Raw genomic sequence first — 21,510 nt, 5'->3', positions numbered from 1 at the left:
CTTTCTTCCATATTTGCGGTTTATCACAGTGTACTCTGGTTCCCTCCTACCTCATATTGCCTCATTGTGTCCTTTGATGGACATATGACGTGTAGGATTGTCATCTACCTCTCAGCCATTGACAACTGGAGACAGTCACCAAAGTAACTGCAATTACTAGAAAATGGATGAACAGATGCATATACACCTAGAAAAAAGATCAGAAAATTAAACGAAACAAAAGCTTGATGATCCCCAAATAAACGTGGGAAAATGTGCCATGATCTTATTGAACAGCGCAAATCCTTTAGAAAAGGGAAGATAGTAAAAAAAAGATCCATGACATTAAATATCTTGTTAGAGTTGATCTGTATTCTCAAATTCTTGAGAAATATGAATTACTGACAATATTTAAAGGTAAAATACTACTTAAATACAGTGTAATTTTAATAAAGCAACTACGGTTAAGATATAAAACATTCACTTGCATCAAAAAGTAACCAAGATGTTGAATTTGCTTATGCATAACTGAGATTATAGGAAAAAACTGTCACATAAACAAAAAATAAATAAAGAATAACAGGTTTGATAAATATCTTAATTTATATTGCATTTAAATATTTGCTGAAAATAATATGACTGCATGTCAAGGAAAAGATATACATTTACATTGAAATATGAAATATAAAATCTTTCTTCTGGTATACAATCCCTTCATGTTAAATAAAGTTAAGTCATAAATCACATGAACATTTTATTTATTTTAGTTTTTCAGTTAGAGAATAAAAATAAGCAGTCCAACAAGCAGATGGAGTAGACCTAATTTGAACTGATATGCACTACTGGTTGTGGTTCTAGTAGCAGCTGTAGGTTTTGTGATTGGCTTTATGATTGTAGTAGTTGTTGTAGACTTTGTTGTCGTTTTTGTGGTTGGCTTCATGGTTGTAGAAGTCGGTGTAGATTTTGTTGTAGTTTTTGTGGTTGGCTTTATGGTTGTAGAAGTCGGTGTAGATTTTGTTGTAGTTTTTGTGGTTGGCTTTATGGTTGTAGTAGTCAGCGTAGATTTTGTTGTCGTTTTTGTGGTTGGCTTTATGGTTGTAGTAGTCTGTGTAGATTTTGTTGTTGGGGCAGTAGTTCCGGTTGTCAGAGTTGTGGTGGACAGTTGAGCAGTTGTGGCTGTTGGAGCCATAGTTGGAGTGGCTGGTGCTGCAGTTGTGGTTGTTGGAGACAAAGTTGTGGTGGAGGAGGCAGCAGTTGTGGTTGTTGCAGTTGTAGTTGGTTGAGCAGTTGTTGTTGTTGGAGCCGAAGTTGTGGTGGTTTTTGCTGTGGTTGTGGTGGTCGGAGACAAAGTTGTGGTGGAAGAGGAAGCGATTGTGGTTGCCGGAGTTGTGGTGGTTGGTTGTGCAGTTGTGGTTGTTGGAGCCAAAGTTGTGGTGATTGGTGCTGCGGTTGTGGTAGTTGGAGCCAAAGTTGTGGTGGGGGGAGCAGCGGTTGTGGTTGCCGGAGTTGTGGTTATTGGTGGAGCAGTTGTAGTTGTTGTTGCTGCAGTAGTGGTTGTTGATGTTGTAGTTGTTGTGGGGGCAGTAGATGTAGTAGTTAAAGCCATGGTTGTGGTTGTTGGTGGAGCAGTTGTTGTTGCTGAAATAGTGGTGGTTGGTGCTGCAGTTGTTGTGGGGGCAGTAGATGTAGTGGTTGAAGCCATGTTTGTGGTTGTTGGTGGAGCAGTTGTAGTTGTTGTTGCTGCAGTAGTGGTTGTTGGTGCTGTAGTTGTGGGGGCAGTAGATGCAGTAGTTGAAGCCATAGTTGTGGTTGTTGGTGGAGCGGTTGTTGATGCTGCAATAGTGGTGGTTGGTGCTGCAGTTGTTGTGGGGGCAATAGATGTAGTGGTTGAAGCCATAGTTGTGGTTGTTGGTGGAGCAGTTGTGGTTGTTGTTGCTTCAGTAGTGGTTGTTGGTGCTGCAGTTGTGGGGGCAGTAGATGTAGTGGTTGAAGCCATGGTTGTGGCTGTTGGTGGAGCAGTTGTCGTTGTTGCTGCAGTAGTGGTAGTTGTTGCTGCAGTTGTTGTGTGAACACTATATGTAGTGATTGATGCCATGGTTGTGGTTGTTGGTGGAACAGTTGTGGTTGTTGTTGCTGCAGTAGTGGTTGTTGGTGCAGCAGTTGTTGTGGGGACAGTAGTGGTTGAAGCCATGCTTGTGGTGGTTGGTGGAGCAGTTGTAGTTGTTGTTGCTGCAGTAGTGGTTGTTGGTGCTGTAGTTGTGGGAGCAGTAGATATAGTAGTTGAAGCCATAGTTGTCGTTGTTGGTGGAGCGGTTGTTGTTGCTGCAATAGTGGTGGTTGGTGCTGCAGTGGTTGTGGGGGCAGTAGATGTAGTGGTTGAAGCCATAGTTGTGGTTGTTGGTGGAGCATTAGTGGTTGTTGGTGCTGCAGTTGTGGGGGCAGCAGATGTAGTGGTTGAAACCATGGTTGTGGTGGTTGGTGGGGCAGTTGTTGTTGTTGCTGCAGTAGTGGTAGTTGTTTCTGCAGATATTGTGGGGGCAGTAGATGTAGTGGTTGAAGCCATAGTTGTGGTTGTTGGTGGAGCAGTTGTGGTTTTTGGTGCTGCAGTTGTGGGGGCAGCAGATGTACTGGTTGATGCAATGGTTGTGGTGGTTGGTGGAGCAGTTGTGGTTGTTGCTGCAGTAGTGGTAGTTGGGGGAACACTAGATGTAGTGGTTGAAGCCATGGTTGTGGTTGTTGGTGGAGCAGATTTAGTTGTTGTTGCTGCAGTAGTGGTTGTTGGTGCTGGAGTTGTGGGGGAAGTAAATGTAGTGGTTGAAGCCATAGTTGTGGTTGTTGGTGGAGCAGTTGTGGGGGCAGTAGATGTAGTGGTTGAAGCCATGGTTGTGGTGGTTGGTGAAGCAGTTGTTGTTGCTGCAGTAGTGGTAGTTGTTGCTGCAGTTGGTGTTGGGGCAGTAGATGTAGTGGTTGAAGCCATGGTTGTGGTGGTTGGTGAAGCAGTTGTTGTTGTTGCTGCAGTAGTGGTAGTTGTTGCTGCAGTTGGTGTTGGGGCAGTAGATGTAGTGGTTGAAGCCATGGTTGTGGTTGTGGGTGGAGCAGTTGTGGTTGTTGGTGCTGCAGTTGTGGGGGCAGTAGATATAGTGGTTGAAGCCATGGTTGTGGTGGTTGGTGGAGCAGTGTTCGTTGTTGCTGCAGTAGTGGTAGGTGTTGCTGCAGTTGTTGTGGGAAGACTAGATGTAGTAGATGTAGTGGTTGAAGCCATGGTTGCGGTTGTTGGTGCAGAAGTTGTAGTTGTTTTTGCTGCAGTAGTGGTTGTTGGTATTGTAGTTGTTGTGGGGGCAGTAAATGTAGTGCTTGAAGCCATAGTTGCGGTTGTTGGTGGAGCAGTCATCGTTGTGGTTGCTGCAGTAGTGGTAGCTGTTGCTGCAGTATTCCTGGAGACACTAGATGTAGTGGTTGACGCCATAGTTGTGGTTGTTGGTGGAGCAGTTTTGGTTGCTGTTGCTGCAGTAGAGGTAGTTGTTGCTGCAGTTGGTGTTGGGGCAGTAGATGTAGTCCTTGAAGTCATGATTGTGGTTGTTGGTGGAGCAGTTGTAGTTGTTGTTGCTGCAGTAGTGGTTGTTGGTGCTGCAGTTGGTGTTGGGGCAGTAGATGGAGTGGTTGAAGCCGTAGTTGTCGTTGTTGGTGGAGCAATTGTGGTTGCTGTTACTTCAGTAGTGGTTGTTGGTGCTGTAGAAGTGGGGACAGTAGATCTAGTGGTTGAAGCCTTGGTTGTGGTTGTTGATGGAGCAGATGTAGTTGTTGCTGCAGTAGTTGTTGTTGGTGCTGCAGTGTTTGATGGGGCAGTAGGTGCTGTGGTTGAAGCCATAGTTGTGGTTGTTGGTGGAGCAGTTGTTGCTGCAGTAGTGGTGGTTGATGCTGCAGTTGTTGGTGGAGCAGTAGACGTAGTGGTTGAAGCCATAGTTGTGATTTTTGGTGGAGCAGTTGTAGTTTTTGTTGCTGCAGTAGTGGTTGTTGGTGCTGCAGTTGTTGTTGGGGCAGTAGATGTAGTGGTTGAAGCCATAGTTGTGGTTGTTGGTGGAGCAGTTGTGGTTGCTGTTACCTCAGTAGTAGTTGTTGGTGGAGCAGTTGTTGCAGCAGTGTTGGTTGTTGGTGCTGTAGTTGTTGTGGGGCCAGTAGATGTAGTGGTTGAAGCCATAGTTGTGGTTGTTGGTGGAGCAGTTGTTTCTGCAATAGTGGTTGTTGATGTTGTAATTGTTGTTGTTGGGACAGTTGTTGTGGGGGCAGTAGATGTAGTGGTTGAAGCCATGGTTGTGGTTGTTGGTGGAGTGGTTGTTGTTGCTATCGTAGTGGTTGTTGGTGGAGCGGTTGTTGTTGCTGTCGTAGTGGTTGTTGGTACTTTGGTTGTTGTGGGGACAGTAGATGTAGTGGTTAAAGCCATGGTTGTGGTTGTTGGTGTAGCAGTTGTGGTTGTTGTTGCTGCAGTAGTGGTTGTTGATGTTGCAATTGTTGTTGGGACAGTTGTTGTGGGGGCAGTAGATGTAGTGGTTGAAGCCATAGTTGTGGTTGTTGTTGCGTCAGTGCTGGTTGTTGGTGCTGTAGTTGTTGTGGGGGCAGTAGATGTAGAGGTTGAAGCCATGGTTGTGGTTGTTGGTGGAGCAGTTGATGTTTTTGCTGAAGTAGTGGTTATGGGTGCAGCAGTTGTGGGGGTAGTAGATGTAGTGGTTGAAGCCATGGTTGTGGTTGATGGTGGAGCAGTTGTTGCTGTAGTAGTGGTTGTCGATGTTGCAGTTGTTGTTGGGACAGTTGTTGTGGGGGCAGTAGATGTAGTGGTTGAAGCCATAGTTGTGGTTGTTGGTGCAGCAGTTGTGGTTGTTGTTGCTGCAGTAGTGGTTGTTGGTGCTGAAGTTGTTGTGGGGGAAGTAGATGTAGTGGTTGAAGCCATAGTTGTCGTTGTTGGTGGAGCAGTCATCGTTGTTGTTGCTGCAGTAGTGGTTTTTGGTGCTGTAGTTGTTGTGGGGGCAGTAGATGTAGTAGTTGAAGCCATGGTTGTGGTTTTTGGTGGAGCAGTTGTTGTTGTTGGTGGTGAAGTTGTCGTTGTTGCTACAGTAGTTGTTGTTGTTGTTGCTTCAGTAGTCGTTGTTGATGCTGCAGTTGTTGTGGGGGCAGTAGATTTAGTGGTTGAAGCCATGGTTGTGGTTGTTGGTGGAGTAGTTGTAGTTGTTGGTGGTGCAGTTGTGGTTGTTGTTGCTGCAGTAGTGGGTTTTGGACTAGGTGGACGATTTACATTATTACATAAATTACCTTCACAACAGCTTGGTCCACTTGTGATTGAACCTATATTTTCCAGGAACGGTAATTTATTCAGGTCCATAGCAGCTGTACATATATTTGGAGACACACAGCCCAGCCTCGGAAAGTTTCTGTTGCTTTGATTAACTATGGATTAAAGGAAAAAAAATTGCATAAAATATTTCTCTGGTCCCAGCATACTTTATTTTGGCTATTTTTAAACAATCAAGTAACTTTATTATGTGCAATTATTTAAATGTATAGTTCTTCAGGTAAAACAAAGACAAAAATGACTGGACAATATTAAAATATGATTTATCACATGCTTAATTGGGAAAACTTACAAGTTGCTGAAAAGCAGTTGGTCTCCAATTCGGAACATTTTACTGTTGAGTCCTGTTTTGAAGTTTCCTGATCCACAATAAAACAGCTGCGATTTTTTTCTATGTTTTGTGCAGGGGGCGCTAAAAGAATAAATAGATTTTTTTAGTAGCAGAACGAAACAATACATTACAAACATGAATCTCTGATTACACCAGACTTACATTTTAGAGTTTCTGAGTTGCACATGTCATTGTCACAACACTCAGCAGATGCAATTACACGTTGGAACCCCATGTTTGCTGAATAGGTCTGAATGCCTGATTCTTGACACAGAGACAATGCACCACAGTCCTTGTAGATTTGGGTTATAGTTTGTCCACCTGTGGTAGCTGCAAAGTACAAGTATATTTGTTAGTGCACATGAACTAGATTTTGTCACAAAGGGAAACTTGTCAAACAGAAAAACATACCACTGATAAAAGCTGTTATACACATCTCCCCTGGGTCACATGTCTTGGTTGGTGGACTCATACAACCATCACCTCTGCAGTTGAAGCATTGCAGGGCTATAGCTGAAATCAAAAGAAAACATTTACATTCAAGAATACATATTTGAAAATTTTCTGAGGTTCACTATTAAAAGTTTATATAATAATAGTAATCTAGCTGTTCTAACATGAGATATAGACACCCTTCCCAGTATCAGCTACTCCTCCTCTCCGATGAACTGAACTTCACATTATAACAATGATTTCTGTACGCTGCTGGATTAATTTGCTCCTTTATAGACTTAAACTGTTTAATTTACCCATTCCACTCCCAGTTGTTGTGGGGGCAGTCGATGTAGTAGTTGAAGCCATGCTTGTGGTGGTTGGTGGAGCAGTTGTCGTTGTTGCTGCAGTAGTTGTAGTTGTTGCTGCAGAAGTTGTAGTTGTTGCTGCAGTTGTTGTGGCAATACTAGATGTAGTGGTTGAAGCCATAGTTGTGGTTGTTGGTGGAACAGTTGTTGTTGTTGTTGCTGCAGTAGTGATTGTTGGTGCTGTAGTTGTTTTGGGGACAGTAGATGTAGTGGTTGAAGCCATGGTTGTGGTTGTTGGTGCAGCAGTTGTAGTTGTTGTTGCTGCAGTAGTGGTTGTTGTTGCTTCAGTAGTCGTTCTTGGTGCTGCAGTTGTTGTGGGGGCAGTAGATGTAGTGGTTGAGGCCATGGTTGTGGTTTTTGGTGGAGCAGTTGGGGTTGTTGTTGCTGTATTAGTGGTTGTTGGTGCAGCAGTTGTGGGGACAGTAGATGTAGTAGTTGAAGCCATGGTTGTGGCTGTTGGTGGTGCAGTTGTTGTGGGGGCAGTAGATGTAGTGGTCGAAGCCATAGTTGTGGTTGTTGGTGGAGCAGTCATCGTTGTTGTTGCTGCAGTAGTGGTTGTTGGTAATGTAGTTGTTGTGGGGGCAGTAGATGTAGTAGTTGAAGTCATGGTTGTGCTGGTTGGTGGAGCATATGTTGTTGTTGCTGCAGTAGTGGTAGTTGTTGATGCAGTTGTTGTGGGAACACTAGATTTAGTGGTTGAAGCCATGGTTGTGGTTGTTGGTGCAGCAGTCATCGTTGTTGTTGCTGCAGTAGTGGTTGTTGGTAATGTAGTTGTTGTGGGGGCAGTAGATGTAGTAGTTGAAGCCATGGTTGTGGTTGTTGGTGGAGCAGTTGTTGTTGGTGGTGAAGTTGTCGTTGTTGCTGCAGTAGTGGTTGTTGTTACTTCAGTAGTCGTTGTTGGCGCTGCAGTTTTTGTGGGGGCAGTAGATGTAGTGGTTGAAGCAATAGTTGTGGTTGTTGGTGGAGCACTTGTGGTTGTTGTTGCTGTAGTAGTGGTTGTTGGTGCTGCAGTTGAGGGGGCAGCAGATGTAGTGGTTGAAACCATGGTTGTGGTTGTTGGTGGAGCGGTTGTTGTTGCTGTCGTAGTGGTTGTTGGTGGAGCGGTTGTTGTTGCTGTCGTAGTGGTTGTTGGTGCTTTAGTTGTTGTGGGGACAGTAGATGTAGTGGTTGAAGCCATGGTTGTGGTTGTTGGTGTAGCAGTTGTGGTTGTTGTTGCTGCAGTAGTGGTTGTTGGTGCTGCAGTTGTTGTTGGGGCAGTAGATGTAGTGTTTGAAGCCATAGTTGTGGTTGTTGGTGGAGCACTTGTGGTTGTTGTTGCTGCAGTAGTGGTTGTTGGTGCTGCAGTTGAGGGGGCAGCAGATGTAGTGGTTGAAACCATGGTTGTGGTTGTTGGTGGAGCGGTTGTTGTTGGGGCAGTAGATGCAGTGGTTGAAGCTATGGTTGTGGTTGTTGGTGGAGCAGTTGTTTCTGCAGTAGTGTTTGTTGATGTTGCAGTTGTTGTTGGGACAGTTGTTGTGGGGGCAGTAGATGTAGTGGTTGAAGCCATAGTTGTGATTTTTGGTGGAGCAGTTGTAGTTTTTGTTGCTGCAGTAGTGGTTGTTGGTGCTGCAGTTGTTGTTGGGGCAGTAGATGCAGTGGTTGAAGCTATGGTTGTGGTTGTTGGTGGAGCAGTTGTTTCTGCAGTAGTGTTTGTTGATGTTGCAGTTGTTGTTGGGACAGTTGTTGTGGGGGCAGTAGATGTAGTGGTTGAAGCCATAGTTGTGATTTTTGGTGGAGCAGTTGTAGTTTTTGTTGCTGCAGTAGTGGTTGTTGGTGCTGCAGTTGTTGTTGGGGCAGTAGATGTAGTGGTTGAAGCCATAGTTGTGGTTGTTGGTGGAGCAGTTGTGGTTGCTGTTACCTCAGTAGTAGTTGTTGGTGGAGCAGTTGTTGCAGCAGTGCTGGTTGTTGGTGCTGTAGTTGTTGTGGGGCCAGTAGATGTAGTGGTTGAAGCCATAGTTGTGGTTGTTGGTGGAGCAGTTGTTTCTGCAATAGTGGTTGTTGATTTTGTAATTGTTGTTGTTGGGACAGTTGTTGTGGGGGCAGTAGATGTAGTGGTTGAAGCCATGGTTGTGGTTGTTGGTGGAGTGGTTGTTCTTGCTATCGTAGTGGTTGTTGGTGGAGCGGTTGTTGTTGCTGTCGTAGTGGTTGTTGGTGCTTTGGTTGTTGTGGGGGCAGTAGATGTAGTGTTTGAAGATATAGTTGTGGTTGTTGGTGGAGCACTTGTGGTTGTTGTTGCTGCAGTAGTGGTTGTTGGTGCTGCAGTTGAGGGGGCAGCAGATGTAGTGGTTGAAACCATGGTTGTGGTTGTTGGTGGAGCGGTTGTTGTTGCTGTCGTAGTGGTTGTTGGTGGAGCGGTTGTTGTTGCTGTCGTAGTGGTTGTTGGTGCTTTAGTTGTTGTGGGGACAGTAGATGTAGTGGTTGAAGCCATGGTTGTGGTTGTTGGTGTAGCAGTTGTGGTTGTTGTTGCTGCAGTAGTGGTTCTTGGTGCTGCAGTTGTTGTTGGGGCAGTAGATGTAGTGTTTGAAGCCATAGTTGTGGTTGTTGGTGGAGCAGTTGTTGTTGTTGTTGCTGCAGTAGTGGTTGTTGGTGCTGCAGTTGTAGTTGTTGGTGCTGCAGTTGTTTTTGGGGCAGTAGATGTAGTGGTTGAAGCCATGGTTGTGGTTGATGGTGGAGCAGTTGTTGCTGTAGTAGTGGTTGTCGATGTTGCAGTTGTTGTTGGGACAGTTGTTGTGGGGGCAGTAGATGTAGTGGTTGAAGCCATAGTTGTGGTTGTTGGTGCAGCAGTTGTAGTTGTTGTTGCTGCAGTAGTGGTTGTTGGTGCTGTAGTTGTTGTGGGGGAAGTAGATGTAGTGGTTGAAGCCATAGTTGTGGTTGTTGGTGGAGCAGTCGTTGTTGTTGCTGCAGTAGTGGTTTTTGGTGCTGTAGTTGTTGTGGGGGCAGTAGATGTAATAGTTGAAGCCATGGTTGTGGTTTTTGGTGGAGCAGTTGTTGTTGGTGGTGAAGTTGTCGTTGTTGCTACAGTACTTGTTGTTGTTGCTTCAGTAGTCGTTGTTGATGCTGCAGTTGTTGTGGGGGCAGTAGATTTAGTGGTTGAAGCCATGGTTGTGGTTGTTGGTGGAGTAGTTGTAGTTGTTGGCGGTGCAGTTGTGGTTGTTGTTGCTGCAGTAGTGGGTTTTGGACTAGGTGGACGATTTACATTATTACATAAATTACCTTCACAACAGCTTGGTCCACTTGTGATTGAACCTATATTTTCCAGGAACGGTAATTTATTCAGGTCCATAGCAGCTGTACATATATTTGGAGACACACAGCCCAGCCTCGGAAAGTTTCTGTTGCTTTGATTAACTATGGATTAAAGGAAAAAAAATTGCATAAAATATTTCTCTGGTCCCAGCATACTTTATTTTGGCTATTTTTAAACAATCAAGTAACTTTATTATGTGCAATTATTTAAATGTATAGTTCTTCAGGTAAAACAAAGACAAAAATGACTGGACAATATTAAAATATGATTTATCACATGCTTAATTGGGAAAACTTACAAGTTGCTGAAAAGCAGTTGGTCTCCAATTCGGAACATTTTACTGTTGAGTCCTGTTTTGAAGTTTCCTGATCCACAATAAAACAGCTGCGATTTTTTTCTATGTTTTGTGCAGGGGGCGCTAAAAGAATAAATAGATTTTTTTAGTAGCAGAACGAAACAATACATTACAAACATGAATCTCTGATTACACCAGACTTACATTTTAGAGTTTCTGAGTTGCACATGTCATTGTCACAACACTCAGCAGATGCAATTACACGTTGGAACCCCATGTTTGCTGAATAGGTCTGAATGCCTGATTCTTGACACAGAGACAATGCACCACAGTCCTTGTAGATTTGGGTTATAGTTTGTCCACCTGTGGTAGCTGCAAAGTACAAGTATATTTGTTAGTGCACATGAACTAGATTTTGTCACAAAGGGAAACTTGTCAAACAGAAAAACATACCACTGATAAAAGCTGTTATACACATCTCCCCTGGGTCACATGTCTTGGTTGGTGGACTCATACAACCATCACCTCTGCAGTTGAAGCATTGCAGGGCTATAGCTGAAATCAAAAGAAAACATTTACATTCAAGAATACATATTTGAAAATTTTCTGAGGTTCACTATTAAAAGTTTATATAATAATAGTAATCTAGCTGTTCTAACATGAGATATAGACACCCTTCCCAGTATCAGCTACTCCTCCTCTCCGATGAACTGAACTTCACATTATAACAATGATCTCTGTACGCTGCTGGATTAATTTGCTCCTTTATAGACTTAAACTGTTTAATTTACCCATTCCACTCCCAGTTGTTGTGGGGGCAGTCGATGTAGTAGTTGAAGCCATGCTTGTGGTGGCTGGTGGAGCAGTTGTCGTTGTTGCTGCAGTAGTGGTTGTTGTTGCTTCAGTAGTCGTTCTTGGTGCTGCAGTTGTTGTGGGGGCAGTAGATGTAGTGGTTGAAGCCATGGTTATGATTGTTGGTGGAGCAGTTGGGGTTGTTGTTGCTGTATTAGTGGTTGTTGGTGCAGCAGTTGTGGGGACAGTAGATGTAGTAGTTGAAGCCATGGTTGTGGTTGCTGGTGGTGCAGTTGTTGTGGGGGCAGTAGATGTAGTGGTCGAAGCCATAGTTGTGGTTGTTGGTGGAGCAGTCATCGTTGTTGTTGCTGCAGTAGTGGTTGTTGGTAATGTAGTTGTTGTGGGGGCAGTAGATGTAGTAGTTGAAGTCATGGTTGTGCTGGTTGGTGGAGCATATGTTGTTGTTGCTGCAGTAGTGGTAGTTGTTGCTGCAGTTGTTGTGGGAACACTAGATTTAGTGGTTGAAGCCATGGTTGTGGTTGTTGGTGCAGCAGTCATCGTTGTTGTTGCTGCAGTAGTGGTTGTTGGTAATGTAGTTGTTGTGGGGGCAGTAGATGTAGTAGTTGAAGCCATGGTTGTGGTTGTTGGTGGAGCAGTTGTTGTTGGTGGTGAAGTTGTCGTTGTTGCTGCAGTAGTGGTTGTTGTTACTTCAGTAGTCGTTGTTGGCGCTGCAGTTTTTGTGGGGGCAGTAGATGTAGTGGTTGAAGCAATAGTTGTGGTTGTTGGTGGAGCACTTGTGGTTGTTGTTGCTGTAGTAGTGGTTGTTGGTGCTGCAGTTGAGGGGGCAGCAGATGTAGTGGTTGAAACCATGGTTGTGGTTGTTGGTGGAGCAGTTGTTGTTGGTGGTGAAGTTGTCGTTGTTGCTTCAGTAGTCGTTGTTGATGCTGCAGTTGTTGTGGGGGCAGTAGATTTAGTGGTTGAAGCCATGGTTGTGGTTGTTGCTGGAGTAGTTGTAGTTGTTGGTGGAGCACTTGTGGTTGTTGTTGCTGCAGTAGTGGTTGTTGGTGCTGCAGTTGAGGGGGCAGCAGATGTGGTTGAAACCATGGTTGTGGTTGTTGGTGGAGCGGTTGTTGTTGCTGCCGTAGTGGTTGTTGGTGGAGCGGTTGTTGTTGCTGTCGTAGTGGTTGTTGGTGCTTTAGTTGTTGTGGGGACAGTAGATGTAGTGGTTGAAGCCATGGTTGTGGTTGCTGGTGTAGCAGTTGTGGTTGTTGTTGCTGCAATAGTGGTTCTTGGTGCTGCAGTTGTTGTTGGGGCAGTAGATGTAGTGTTTGAAGCCATAGTTGTGGTTGTTGGTGGAGCAGTTGTTGTTGTTGTTGCTGCAGTAGTGGTTGTTGGTGCTGCAGTTGTAGTTGTTGGTGCTGCAGTTGTTTTTGGGGCAGTAGATGTAGTGGTTGAAGCCATGGTTGTGGTTGATGGTGGAGCAGTTGTTGCTGTAGTAGTGGTTGTCGATGTTGCAGTTGTTGTTGGGACAGTTGTTGTGGGGGCAGTAGATGTAGTGGTTGAAGCCATAGTTGTGGTTGTTGGTGCAGCAGTTGTAGTTGTTGTTGCTGCAGTAGTGGTTGTTGGTGCTGCAGTTGTTGTTGGGGCAGTAGATGTAGTGGTTGAAGCCATAGTTGTGGTTGTTGGTGGAGCAGTTGTGGTTGCTGTTACCTCAGTAGTAGTTGTTGGTGGAGCAGTTGTTGCAGCAGTGCTGGTTGTTGGTGCTGTAGTTGTTGTGGGGCCAGTAGATGTAGTGGTTGAAGCCATAGTTGTGGTTGTTGGTGGAGCAGTTGTTTCTGCAATAGTGGTTGTTGATGTTGTAATTGTTGTTGTTGGGACAGTTGTTGTGGGGGCAGTAGATGTAGTGGTTGAAGCCATGGTTGTGGTTGTTGGTGGAGTGGTTGTTGTTGCTGTCGTAGTGGTTGTTGGTGCTTTGGTTGTTGTGGGGGCAGTAGATTTAGTGTTTGAAGCCATAGTTGTGGTTGTTGGTGGAGCACTTGTGGTTGTTGTTGCTGCAGTAGTGGTTGTTGGTGCTGCAGTTGAGGGGGCAGCAGATGTAGTGGTTGAAACCATGGTTGTGGTTGTTGGTGGAGCGGTTGTTGTTGCTGTCGTAGTGGTTGTTGGTGGAGCGGTTGTTGTTGCTGTCGTAGTGGTTGTTGGTGCTTTAGTTGTTGTGGGGACAGTAGATGTAGTGGTTGAAGCCATGGTTGTGGTTGTTGGTGTAGCAGTTGTGGTTGTTGTTGCTGCAGTAGTGGTTCTTGGTGCTGCAGTTGTTGTTGGGGCAGTAGATGTAGTGTTTGAAGCCATAGTTGTGGTTGTTGGTGGAGCAGTTGTTGTTGTTGTTGCTGCAGTAGTGGTTGTTGGTGCTGCAGTTGTAGTTGTTGGTGCTGCAGTTGTTTTTGGGGCAGTAGATGTAGTGGTTGAAGCCATGGTTGTGGTTGATGGTGGAGCAGTTGTTGCTGTAGTAGTGGTTGTCGATGTTGCAGTTGTTGTTGGGACAGTTGTTGTGGGGGCAGTAGATGTAGTGGTTGAAGCCATAGTTGTGGTTGTTGGTGCAGCAGTTGTAGTTGTTGTTGCTGCAGTAGTGGTTGTTGGTGCTGTAGTTGTTGTGGGGGAAGTAGATGTAGTGGTTGAAGCCATAGTTGTGGTTGTTGGTGGAGCAGTCGTTGTTGTTGCTGCAGTAGTGGTTTTTGGTGCTGTAGTTGTTGTGGGGGCAGTAGATGTAATAGTTGAAGCCATGGTTGTGGTTTTTGGTGGAGCAGTTGTTGTTGGTGGTGAAGTTGTCGTTGTTGCTACAGTACTTGTTGTTGCTTCAGTAGTCGTTGTTGATGCTGCAGTTGTTGTGGGGGCAGTAGATTTAGTGGTTGAAGCCATGGTTGTGGTTGTTGGTGGAGTAGTTGTAGTTGTTGGTGGTGCAGCTGTGGTTGTTGTTGCTGCAGTAGTGGGTTTTGGACTAGGTGGACGATTTACATTATTACATAAATTACCTTCACAACAGCTTGGTCCACTTGTGATTGAACCTATATTTTCCAGGAACGGTAATTTATTCAGGTCCATAGCAGCTGTACATATATTTGGAGACACACAGCCCAGCCTCGGAAAGTTTCTGTTGCTTTGATTAACTATGGATTAAAGGAAAAAAAATTGCATAAAATATTTCTCTGGTCCCAGCATACTTTATTTTGGCTATTTTTAAACAATCAAGTAACTTTATTATGTGCAATTATTTAAATGTATAGTTCTTCAGGTAAAACAAAGACAAAAATGACTGGACAATATTAAAATATGATTTATCACATGCTTAATTGGGAAAACTTACAAGTTGCTGAAAAGCAGTTGGTCTCCAATTCGGAACATTTTACTGTTGAGTCCTGTTTTGAAGTTTCCTGATCCACAATAAAACAGCTGCGATTTTTTTCTATGTTTTGTGCAGGGGGCGCTAAAAGAATAAATAGATTTTTTTAGTAGCAGAACGAAACAATACATTACAAACATGAATCTCTGATTACACCAGACTTACATTTTAGAGTTTCTGAGTTGCACATGTCATTGTCACAACACTCAGCAGATGCAATTACACGTTGGAACCCCATGTTTGCTGAATAGGTCTGAATGCCTGATTCTTGACACAGAGACAATGCACCACAGTCCTTGTAGATTTGGGTTATAGTTTGTCCACCTGTGGTAGCTGCAAAGTACAAGTATATTTGTTAGTGCACATGAACTAGATTTTGTCACAAAGGGAAACTTGTCAAACAGAAAAACATACCACTGATAAAAGCTGTTATACACATCTCCCCTGGGTCACATGTCTTGGTTGGTGGACTCATACAACCATCACCTCTGCAGTTGAAGCATTGCAGGGCTATAGCTGAAATCAAAAGAAAACATTTACATTCAAGAATACATATTTGAAAATTTTCTGAGGTTCACTATTAAAAGTTTATATAATAATAGTAATCTAGCTGTTCTAACATGAGATATAGACACCCTTCCCAGTATCAGCTACTCCTCCTCTCTGATGAACTGAACTTCACATTATAACAATGATCTCTGTACGCTGCTGGATTAATTTGCTCCTTTATACACTTAAACTGTTTAATTTACCCATTCCACTCCCAGTTGTTGTGGGGGCAGTCGATGTAGTAGTTGAAGCCATGCTTGTGGTGGTTGGTGGAGCAGTTGTCGTTGTTGCTGCAGTAGTTGTAGTTGTTGCTGCAGAAGTTGTAGTTGTTGCTGCAGTTGTTGTGGCAATACTAGATGTAGTGGTTGAAGCCATAGTTGTGGTTGTTGGTGGAACAGTTGTTGTTGTTGTTGCTGCAGTAGTGATTGTTGGTGCTGTAGTTGTTTTGGGGACAGTAGATGTAGTGGTTGAAGCCATGGTTGTGGTTGTTGGTGCAGAAGTTGTAGTTGTTGTTGCTGCAGTAGTGGTTGTTGTTGCTTCAGTAGTCGTTCTTGGTGCTGCAGTTGTTGTGGGGGCAGTAGATGTAGTGGTTGAAGCCATGGTTGTGGTTGTTGGTGGAGCAGTTGGGGTTGTTGTTGCTGTATTAGTGGTTGTTGGTGCAGCAGTTGTGGGGACAGTAGATGTAGTAGTTGAAGCCATGGTTGTGGTTGTTGGTGGTGCAGTTGTTGTGGGGGCAGTAGATGTAGTGGTCGAAGCCATAGTTGTGGTTGTTGGTGGAGCAGTCATCGTTGTTGTTGCTGCAGTAGTGGTTGTTGGTAATGTAGTTGTTGTGGGGGCAGTAGATGTAGTAGTTGAAGTCATGGTTGTGCTGGATGGTGGAGCATATGTTGTTGTTGCTGCAGTAGTGGTAGTTGTTGCTGCAGTTGTTGTGGGAACACTAGATTTAGTGGTTGAAGCCATGGTTGTGGTTGTTGGTGCAGCAGTCATCGTTGTTGTTGCTGCAGTAGTGGTTGTTGGTAATGTAGTTGTTGTGGGGGCAGTAGATGTAGTAGTTGAAGCCATGGTTGTGGTTGTTGGTGGAGCAGTTGTTGTTGGTGGTGAAGTTGTCGTTGTTGCTGCAGTAGTGGTTGTTGTTACTTCAGTAGTCGTTGTTGGCGCTGCAGTTTTTGTGGGGGCAGTAGATGTAGTGGTTGAAGCAATAGTTGTGGTTGTTGGTGGAGCACTTGTGGTTGTTGTTGCTGTAGTAGTGGTTGTTGGTGCTGCAGTTGAGGGGGCAGCAGATGTAGTGGTTGAAACCATGGTTGTGGTTGTTGGTGGAGCAGTTGTTGTTGGTGGTGAAGTTGTCGTTGTTGCTACAGTAGTTGTTGTTGTTGCTTCAGTAGTCGTTGTTGATGCTGCAGTTGTTGTGGGGGCAGTAGATTTAGTGGTTGAATCCATGGTTGTGGTTGTTGCTGGAGTAGTTGTAGTTGTTGGTGGAGCACTTGTGGTTGTTGTTGCTGCAGTAGTGGTTGTTGGTGCTGCAGTTGAGGGGGCAGCAGATGTAGTGGTTGAAAGCATGGTTGTGGTTGTTGGTGGAGCGGTTGTTGTTGCTGCCGTAGTGGTTGTTGGTGCTGCAGTTGTTGTTGGGGCAGTAGATGTAGTGTTTGAAGCCATAGTTGTGGTTGTTGGTGGAGCAGTTGTTGTTGTTGTTGCTGCAGTAGTGGTTGTTGGTGCTGCAGTTGTAGTTGTTGGTGCTGCAGTTGTTTTTGGGGCAGTAGATGTAGTGGTTGAAGCCATGGTTGTGGTTGATGGTGGAGCAGTTGTTGCTGTAGTAGTGGTTGTCGATGTTGCAGTTGTTGTTGGGACAGTTGTTGTGGGGGCAGTAGATGTAGTGGTTGAAGCCATAGTTGTGGTTGTTGGTGCAGCAGTTGTAGTTGTTGTTGCTGCAGTAGTGGTTGTTGGTAATGTAGTTGTTGTGGGGGCAGTAGATGTAGTAGTTGAAGCCATGGTTGTGGTTGTTGGTGGAGCAGTTGTTGTTGGCGGTGAAGTTGTCGTTGTTGCTGCAGTAGTGGTTGTTGTTACTTCAGTAGTCGTTGTTGGCGCTGCAGTTTTTGTGGGGGCAGTAGATGTAGTGGTTGAAGCAATAGTTGTGGTTGTTGGTGGAGCACTTGTGGTTGTTGTTGCTGTAGTAGTGGTTGTTGGTGCTGCAGTTGAGGGGGCAGCAGATGTAGTGGTTGAAACCATGGTTGTGGTTGTTGGTGGAGCAGTTGTTGTTGGTGGTGAAGTTGTCGTTGTTGCTACAGTAGTTGTTGTTGTTGCTTCAGTAGTCGTTGTTGATGCTGCAGTTGTTGTGGGGGCAGTAGATTTAGTGGTTGAATCCATGGTTGTGGTTGTTGCTGGAGTAGTTGTAGTTGTTGGTGGAGCACTTGTGGTTGTTGTTGCTGCAGTAGTGGTTGTTGGTGCTGCAGTTGAGGGGGGCAGCAGATGTAGTGGTTGAAAGCATGGTTGTGGTTGTTGGTGGAGCGGTTGTTGTTGCTGCCGTAGTGGTTGTTGGTGCTGCAGTTGTTGTTGGGGCAGTAGATGTAGTGTTTGAAGCCATAGTTGTGGTTGTTGGTGGAGCAGTTGTTGTTGTTGTTGCTGCAGTAGTGGTTGTTGGTGCTGCAGTTGTAGTTGTTGGTGCTGCAGTTGTTTTTGGGGCAGTAGATGTAGTGGTTGAAGCCATGGTTGTGGTTGATGGTGGAGCAGTTGTTGCTGTAGTAGTGGTTGTCGATGTTGCAGTTGTTGTTGGGACAGTTGTTGTGGGGGCAGTAGATGTAGTGGTTGAAGCCATAGTTGTGGTTGTTGGTGCAGCAGTTGTAGTTGTTGTTGCTGCAGTAGTGGTTGTTGGTGCTGTAGTTGTTGTGGGGGAAGTAGATGTAGTGGTTGAAGCCATAGTTGTGGTTGTTGGTGGAGCAGTCATTGTTGTTGTTGCTGCAGTAGTGGTTTTTGGTGCTGTAGTTGTTGTGGGGGCAGTAGATGTAATAGTTGAAGCCATGGTTGTGGTTTTTGGTGGAGCAGTTGTTGTTGGTGGTGAAGTTGTCGTTGTTGCTACAGTAGTTGTTGTTGTTGCTTCAGTAGTCGTTGTTGATGCTGCAGTTGTTGTGGGGGCAGTAGATTTAGTGGTTGAAGCCATGGTTGTGGTTGTTGGTGGAGTAGTTGTAGTTGTTGGTGGTGCAGTTGTGGTTGTTGTTGCTGCAGTAGTGGGTTTTGGACTAGGTGGACGATTTACATTATTACATAAATTACCTTCACAACAGCTTGGTCCACTTGTGATTGAACCTATATTTTCCAGGAACGGTAATTTATTCAGGTCCATAGCAGCTGTACATATATTTGGAGACACACAGCCCAGCCTCGGAAAGTTTCTGTTGCTTTGATTAACTATGGATTAAAGGAAAAAAAATTGCATAAAATATTTCTCTGGTCCCAGCATACTTTATTTTGGCTATTTTTAAACAATCAAGTAACTTTATCATGTGCAATTATTTAAATGTATAGTTCTTCAGGTAAAACAAAGACAAAAATGACTGGACAATATTAAAATATGATTTATCACATGCTTAATTGGGAAAACTTACAAGTTGCTGAAAAGCAGTTGGTCTCCAATTCGGAACATTTTACTGTTGAGTCCTGTTTTGAAGTTTCCTGATCCACAATAAAACAGCTGCGATTTTTTTCTATGTTTTGTGCAGGGGGCGCTAAAAGAATAAATAGATTTTTTTAGTAGCAGAACGAAACAATACATTACAAACATGAATCTCTGATTACACCAGACTTACATTTTAGAGTTTCTGAGTTGCACATGTCATTGTCACAACACTCAGCAGATGCAATTACACGTTGGAACCCCATGTTTGCTGAATAGGTCTGAATGCCTGATTCTTGACACAGAGACAATGCACCACAGTCCTTGTAGATTTGGGTTATAGTTTGTCCACCTGTGGTAGCTGCAAAGTACAAGTATATTTGTTAGTGCACATGAACTAGATTTTGTCACAAAGGGAAACTTGTCAAACAGAAAAACATACCACTGATAAAAGCTGTTATACACATCTCCCCTGGGTCACATGTCTTGGTTGGTGGACTCATACAACCATCACCTCTGCAGTTGAAGCATTGCAGGGCTATAGCTGAAATCAAAAGAAAACATTTACATTCAAGAATACATATTTGAAAATTTTCTGAGGTTCACTATTAAAAGTTTATATAATAATAGTAATCTAGCTGTTCTAACATGAGATATAGACACCCTTCCCAGTATCAGCTACTCCTCCTCTCCGATGAACTGAACTTCACATTATAACAATGATCTCTGTACGCTGCTGGATTAATTTGCTCCTTTATAGACTTAAACTGTTGAATTTACCCATTCCACTCCCAGTTGTTGTGGCGGCAGTCGATGTAGTTGTTGAAGCCATGCTTGTGGTGGTTGGTGGAGCAGTTGTCGTTGTTGCTGCAGTAGTTGTAGTTGTTGCTGCAGTTGTTGTGGCAATACTAGATGTAGTGGTTGAAGCCATAGTTGTGGTTGTTTGTGGAACAGTTGTTGTTGTTGTAGCTGCAGTAGTGATTGTTGTTGCTTCAGTAGTTGTTGTTGTTGCTGCAGTTGTTGTGGGGGCAGTAGATGTAGTGGTTGAAGCCACGGTTGTGGTTGATGGTGGAGCAGTTGTTGCTGTAGTAGTGGTTGTCGATGTTGCAGTTGTTGTTGGGACAGTTGTTGTGGGGGCAGTAGATGTAGTGGTTGAAGCCATAGTTGTGGTTGTTGGTGCAGCAGTTGTAGTTGTTGTTGCTGCAGTAGTGGTTGTTGGTGCTGTAGTTGTTGTGGGGGCAGTAGATGTAGTAGTTGAAGCCATGGTTGTGGTTGTTGGTGAAGCAGTTGTTGTTGTTGGTGGTGAAGTTGTCGTTGTTGCTACAGTAGTTGTTGTTGTTGCTTCAGTAGTCGTTGTTGGTGCTGCAGTTGTTGTGGGGGCAGTAGATTTAGTGGTTGAAGCCATGGTTGTGGTTGTTGGTGGAGTAGTTGTAGTTGTTGGCGGTGCAGTTGTGGTCTTTGTTGCTGCAGTAGTGGTTTTTGGACTAGGTGGACGATTTATATTATTACATAAATTACCTTTACAACAGCTTGGTCCACTTGTGATTGAACCTATATTTTCCAGGAACGGTAATTTATTCAGGGCCTTAGCAGCTGTACATATATTTGGAGACACACAGCCCAGCCTCGGAAAGTTTCTGTTGCTTTGAGTAACTATGGATTAAAGAAAAAAAAATTACATAAAATATTTCTCGTGTCCCAGCATACTTTATTTTGGCTATTTTTAAACAATAAAGTAACTTTATTATGTGCAATTATTTAAATGTATAGTTCTCCAGGTAAAACAAAGACAAAAATTACTGGACAATATTAAAATATGATTTATCACATGCTTAATTGGGAAAACTTACAAGTTGCTGAAAAGCAGTTGGTCTCCAATTCGGAACATTTTACTGTTGAGTCTTGTTTTGAAGTTTCCTGATCCACAATAAAACAGCTGCGATTTCTTTCTATGTTTTGTGCAGGGGGCGCTAAAAGAATAAATAGATTTTTTTAGTAGCAGAACGAAACAATACATTACAAACATGAATCTCTGATTACACCAGACTTACTTTTCAGAGTTTTTGAGTTGCACATGTCATTGTCACAACACTCAGCAGATGCAATTACACGTTCGGAACCCCATGTTTGCTGAATAGGTCTGAATGCCTGATTCTTGACACAGAGACAATGCACCACAGTCCTTGTAGATTTGGGTTATAGTTTGTCCACCTGTGGTAGCTGCAAAGTACAAGTATATTTGTTAGTGCACATGAACTAGATTTTGTCACAAAGGGAAACTTGTCAAACAGAAAAACATACCACTGATAAAAGCTGTTATACACATCTCCCCTGGGTCACATGTCTTGGTTGGTGGACTCATACAACCATCACCTCTGCAGTTGAAGCATTGCAGGGCTATAGCTGAAATCAAAAGAAAACATTTACATTCAAGAATACATATTTGAAAATTTTCTGAGGTTCACTATTAAAAGTTTATATAATAATAGTAATTTAGCTGTTCTAACATGAGATATAGACACCCTTCCCAGTATCAGCTACTCCTTCTCTCCGATGAACTGAACTTCACATTATAATAATGATCTCTGTACGCTGCTGGATTAATTTGCTCCTTTATAGACTTAAACTGTTTAATTTACCCATTCCACGCCCAGTTGTTGTGGGGGCAGTCGATGTAGTAGTTGAAGCCATGCTTGTGGTGGTTGGTGGAGCAGTTGTCGTTGTTGCTGCAGTAGTTGTAGTTGTTGCTGCAGTTGTTGTGGGAATACTAGATGTAGTGGTTGAAGCCATAGTTGTGGTTGTTGGTGGAACAGTTGTTGTTGTTGTTGTTATTGCTGCAGTAGTGATTGTTGGTGCTGCAGTTGTTGTGGGGGCAGTAGATGTAGTGGTTGAAGCCACGGTTGTGGTTGATGGTGGAGCAGTTGTTGCTGTAGTAGTGGTTGTCGATGTTGCAGTTGTTGTTGGGACAGTTGTTGTGGGGGCAGTAGATGTAGTGGTTGAAGCCATAGTTGTGGTTGTTGGTGCAGCAGTTGTAGTTGTTGTTGCTGCAGTAGTGGTTGTTGGTGCTGTAGTTGTTGTGGGGGCAGTAGATGTAGTAGTTGAAGCCATGGTTGTGGTTGTTGGTGAAGCAGTTGTT

The 21,510-nt window shown here is 44.0% G+C and overlaps 3 protein-coding genes and 4 long non-coding RNA genes across 7 annotated transcripts; all 7 read right to left on the bottom strand.

Annotated features, from left to right (window-relative positions):
• Positions 1 to 833: 833 nt before the first annotated feature.
• LOC118564634 (integumentary mucin C.1-like) lies at positions 834 to 7,682 on the bottom strand. Its single transcript, XM_036143518.1, has 4 exons — positions 7,461 to 7,682; positions 6,404 to 6,456; positions 3,066 to 3,413; positions 834 to 1,185 (listed from the first exon to the last, which is right to left on the bottom strand). Exons 1-4 carry the CDS (start codon positions 7,629 to 7,631, stop codon positions 834 to 836), a joined length of 924 nt encoding a protein of 307 aa, XP_035999411.1. The 5' UTR covers positions 7,632 to 7,682.
• Positions 5,187 to 6,505, bottom strand: LOC105921850. The gene is made up of 5 exons (XR_004931899.1): positions 6,404 to 6,505; positions 6,066 to 6,167; positions 5,817 to 5,984; positions 5,616 to 5,735; positions 5,187 to 5,418 (listed from the first exon to the last, which is right to left on the bottom strand). It is a non-coding gene; the product is annotated as an uncharacterized LOC105921850 (long non-coding RNA).
• Positions 7,683 to 9,655: 1,973 nt separating the features above from the next.
• LOC118564514 lies at positions 9,656 to 10,884 on the bottom strand. Its single transcript, XR_004931902.1, has 5 exons — positions 10,827 to 10,884; positions 10,489 to 10,590; positions 10,240 to 10,407; positions 10,039 to 10,158; positions 9,656 to 9,841 (listed from the first exon to the last, which is right to left on the bottom strand). It is a non-coding gene; the product is annotated as an uncharacterized LOC118564514 (long non-coding RNA).
• A 1,138-nt stretch (positions 10,885 to 12,022) lies between these two features.
• Positions 12,023 to 12,789, bottom strand: LOC118564633 (hepatitis A virus cellular receptor 1-like; the record flags this gene model as incomplete). Its single annotated transcript, XM_036143516.1, has 2 exons — positions 12,023 to 12,122; positions 12,248 to 12,789. Coding segments are annotated over 2 exons (642 nt in total), but the record flags the coding sequence as incomplete, so codon positions are not given.
• A 1,014-nt stretch (positions 12,790 to 13,803) lies between these two features.
• Positions 13,804 to 15,075, bottom strand: LOC118564512. The gene is made up of 5 exons (XR_004931900.1): positions 14,974 to 15,075; positions 14,636 to 14,737; positions 14,387 to 14,554; positions 14,186 to 14,305; positions 13,804 to 13,988 (listed from the first exon to the last, which is right to left on the bottom strand). It is a non-coding gene; the product is annotated as an uncharacterized LOC118564512 (long non-coding RNA).
• Positions 15,076 to 15,115: 40 nt separating this feature from the next.
• Positions 15,116 to 16,207, bottom strand: LOC118564632 (mucin-2-like; the record flags this gene model as incomplete). The annotated part of the gene is made up of 2 exons (XM_036143515.1): positions 15,513 to 16,207; positions 15,116 to 15,404 (listed from the first exon to the last, which is right to left on the bottom strand). Coding segments are annotated over exons 1-2 (984 nt in total), but the record flags the coding sequence as incomplete, so codon positions are not given.
• A 1,730-nt stretch (positions 16,208 to 17,937) lies between these two features.
• Positions 17,938 to 19,203, bottom strand: LOC118564516. Its single transcript, XR_004931903.1, has 5 exons — positions 19,155 to 19,203; positions 18,817 to 18,918; positions 18,568 to 18,735; positions 18,367 to 18,486; positions 17,938 to 18,169 (listed from the first exon to the last, which is right to left on the bottom strand). It is a non-coding gene; the product is annotated as an uncharacterized LOC118564516 (long non-coding RNA).
• Between the last annotated feature and the right edge of the window lie 2,307 nt (positions 19,204 to 21,510).

This window comes from Fundulus heteroclitus, chromosome 11 (assembly GCF_011125445.2).
Source record: "Fundulus heteroclitus isolate FHET01 chromosome 11, MU-UCD_Fhet_4.1, whole genome shotgun sequence".
Taxonomy (NCBI): Eukaryota; Metazoa; Chordata; class Actinopteri; order Cyprinodontiformes; family Fundulidae; genus Fundulus; species Fundulus heteroclitus.
The sequence above is the reverse complement of the archived record's forward strand: the minus strand, read 5'-3'. Positions and strand labels throughout refer to the sequence as shown.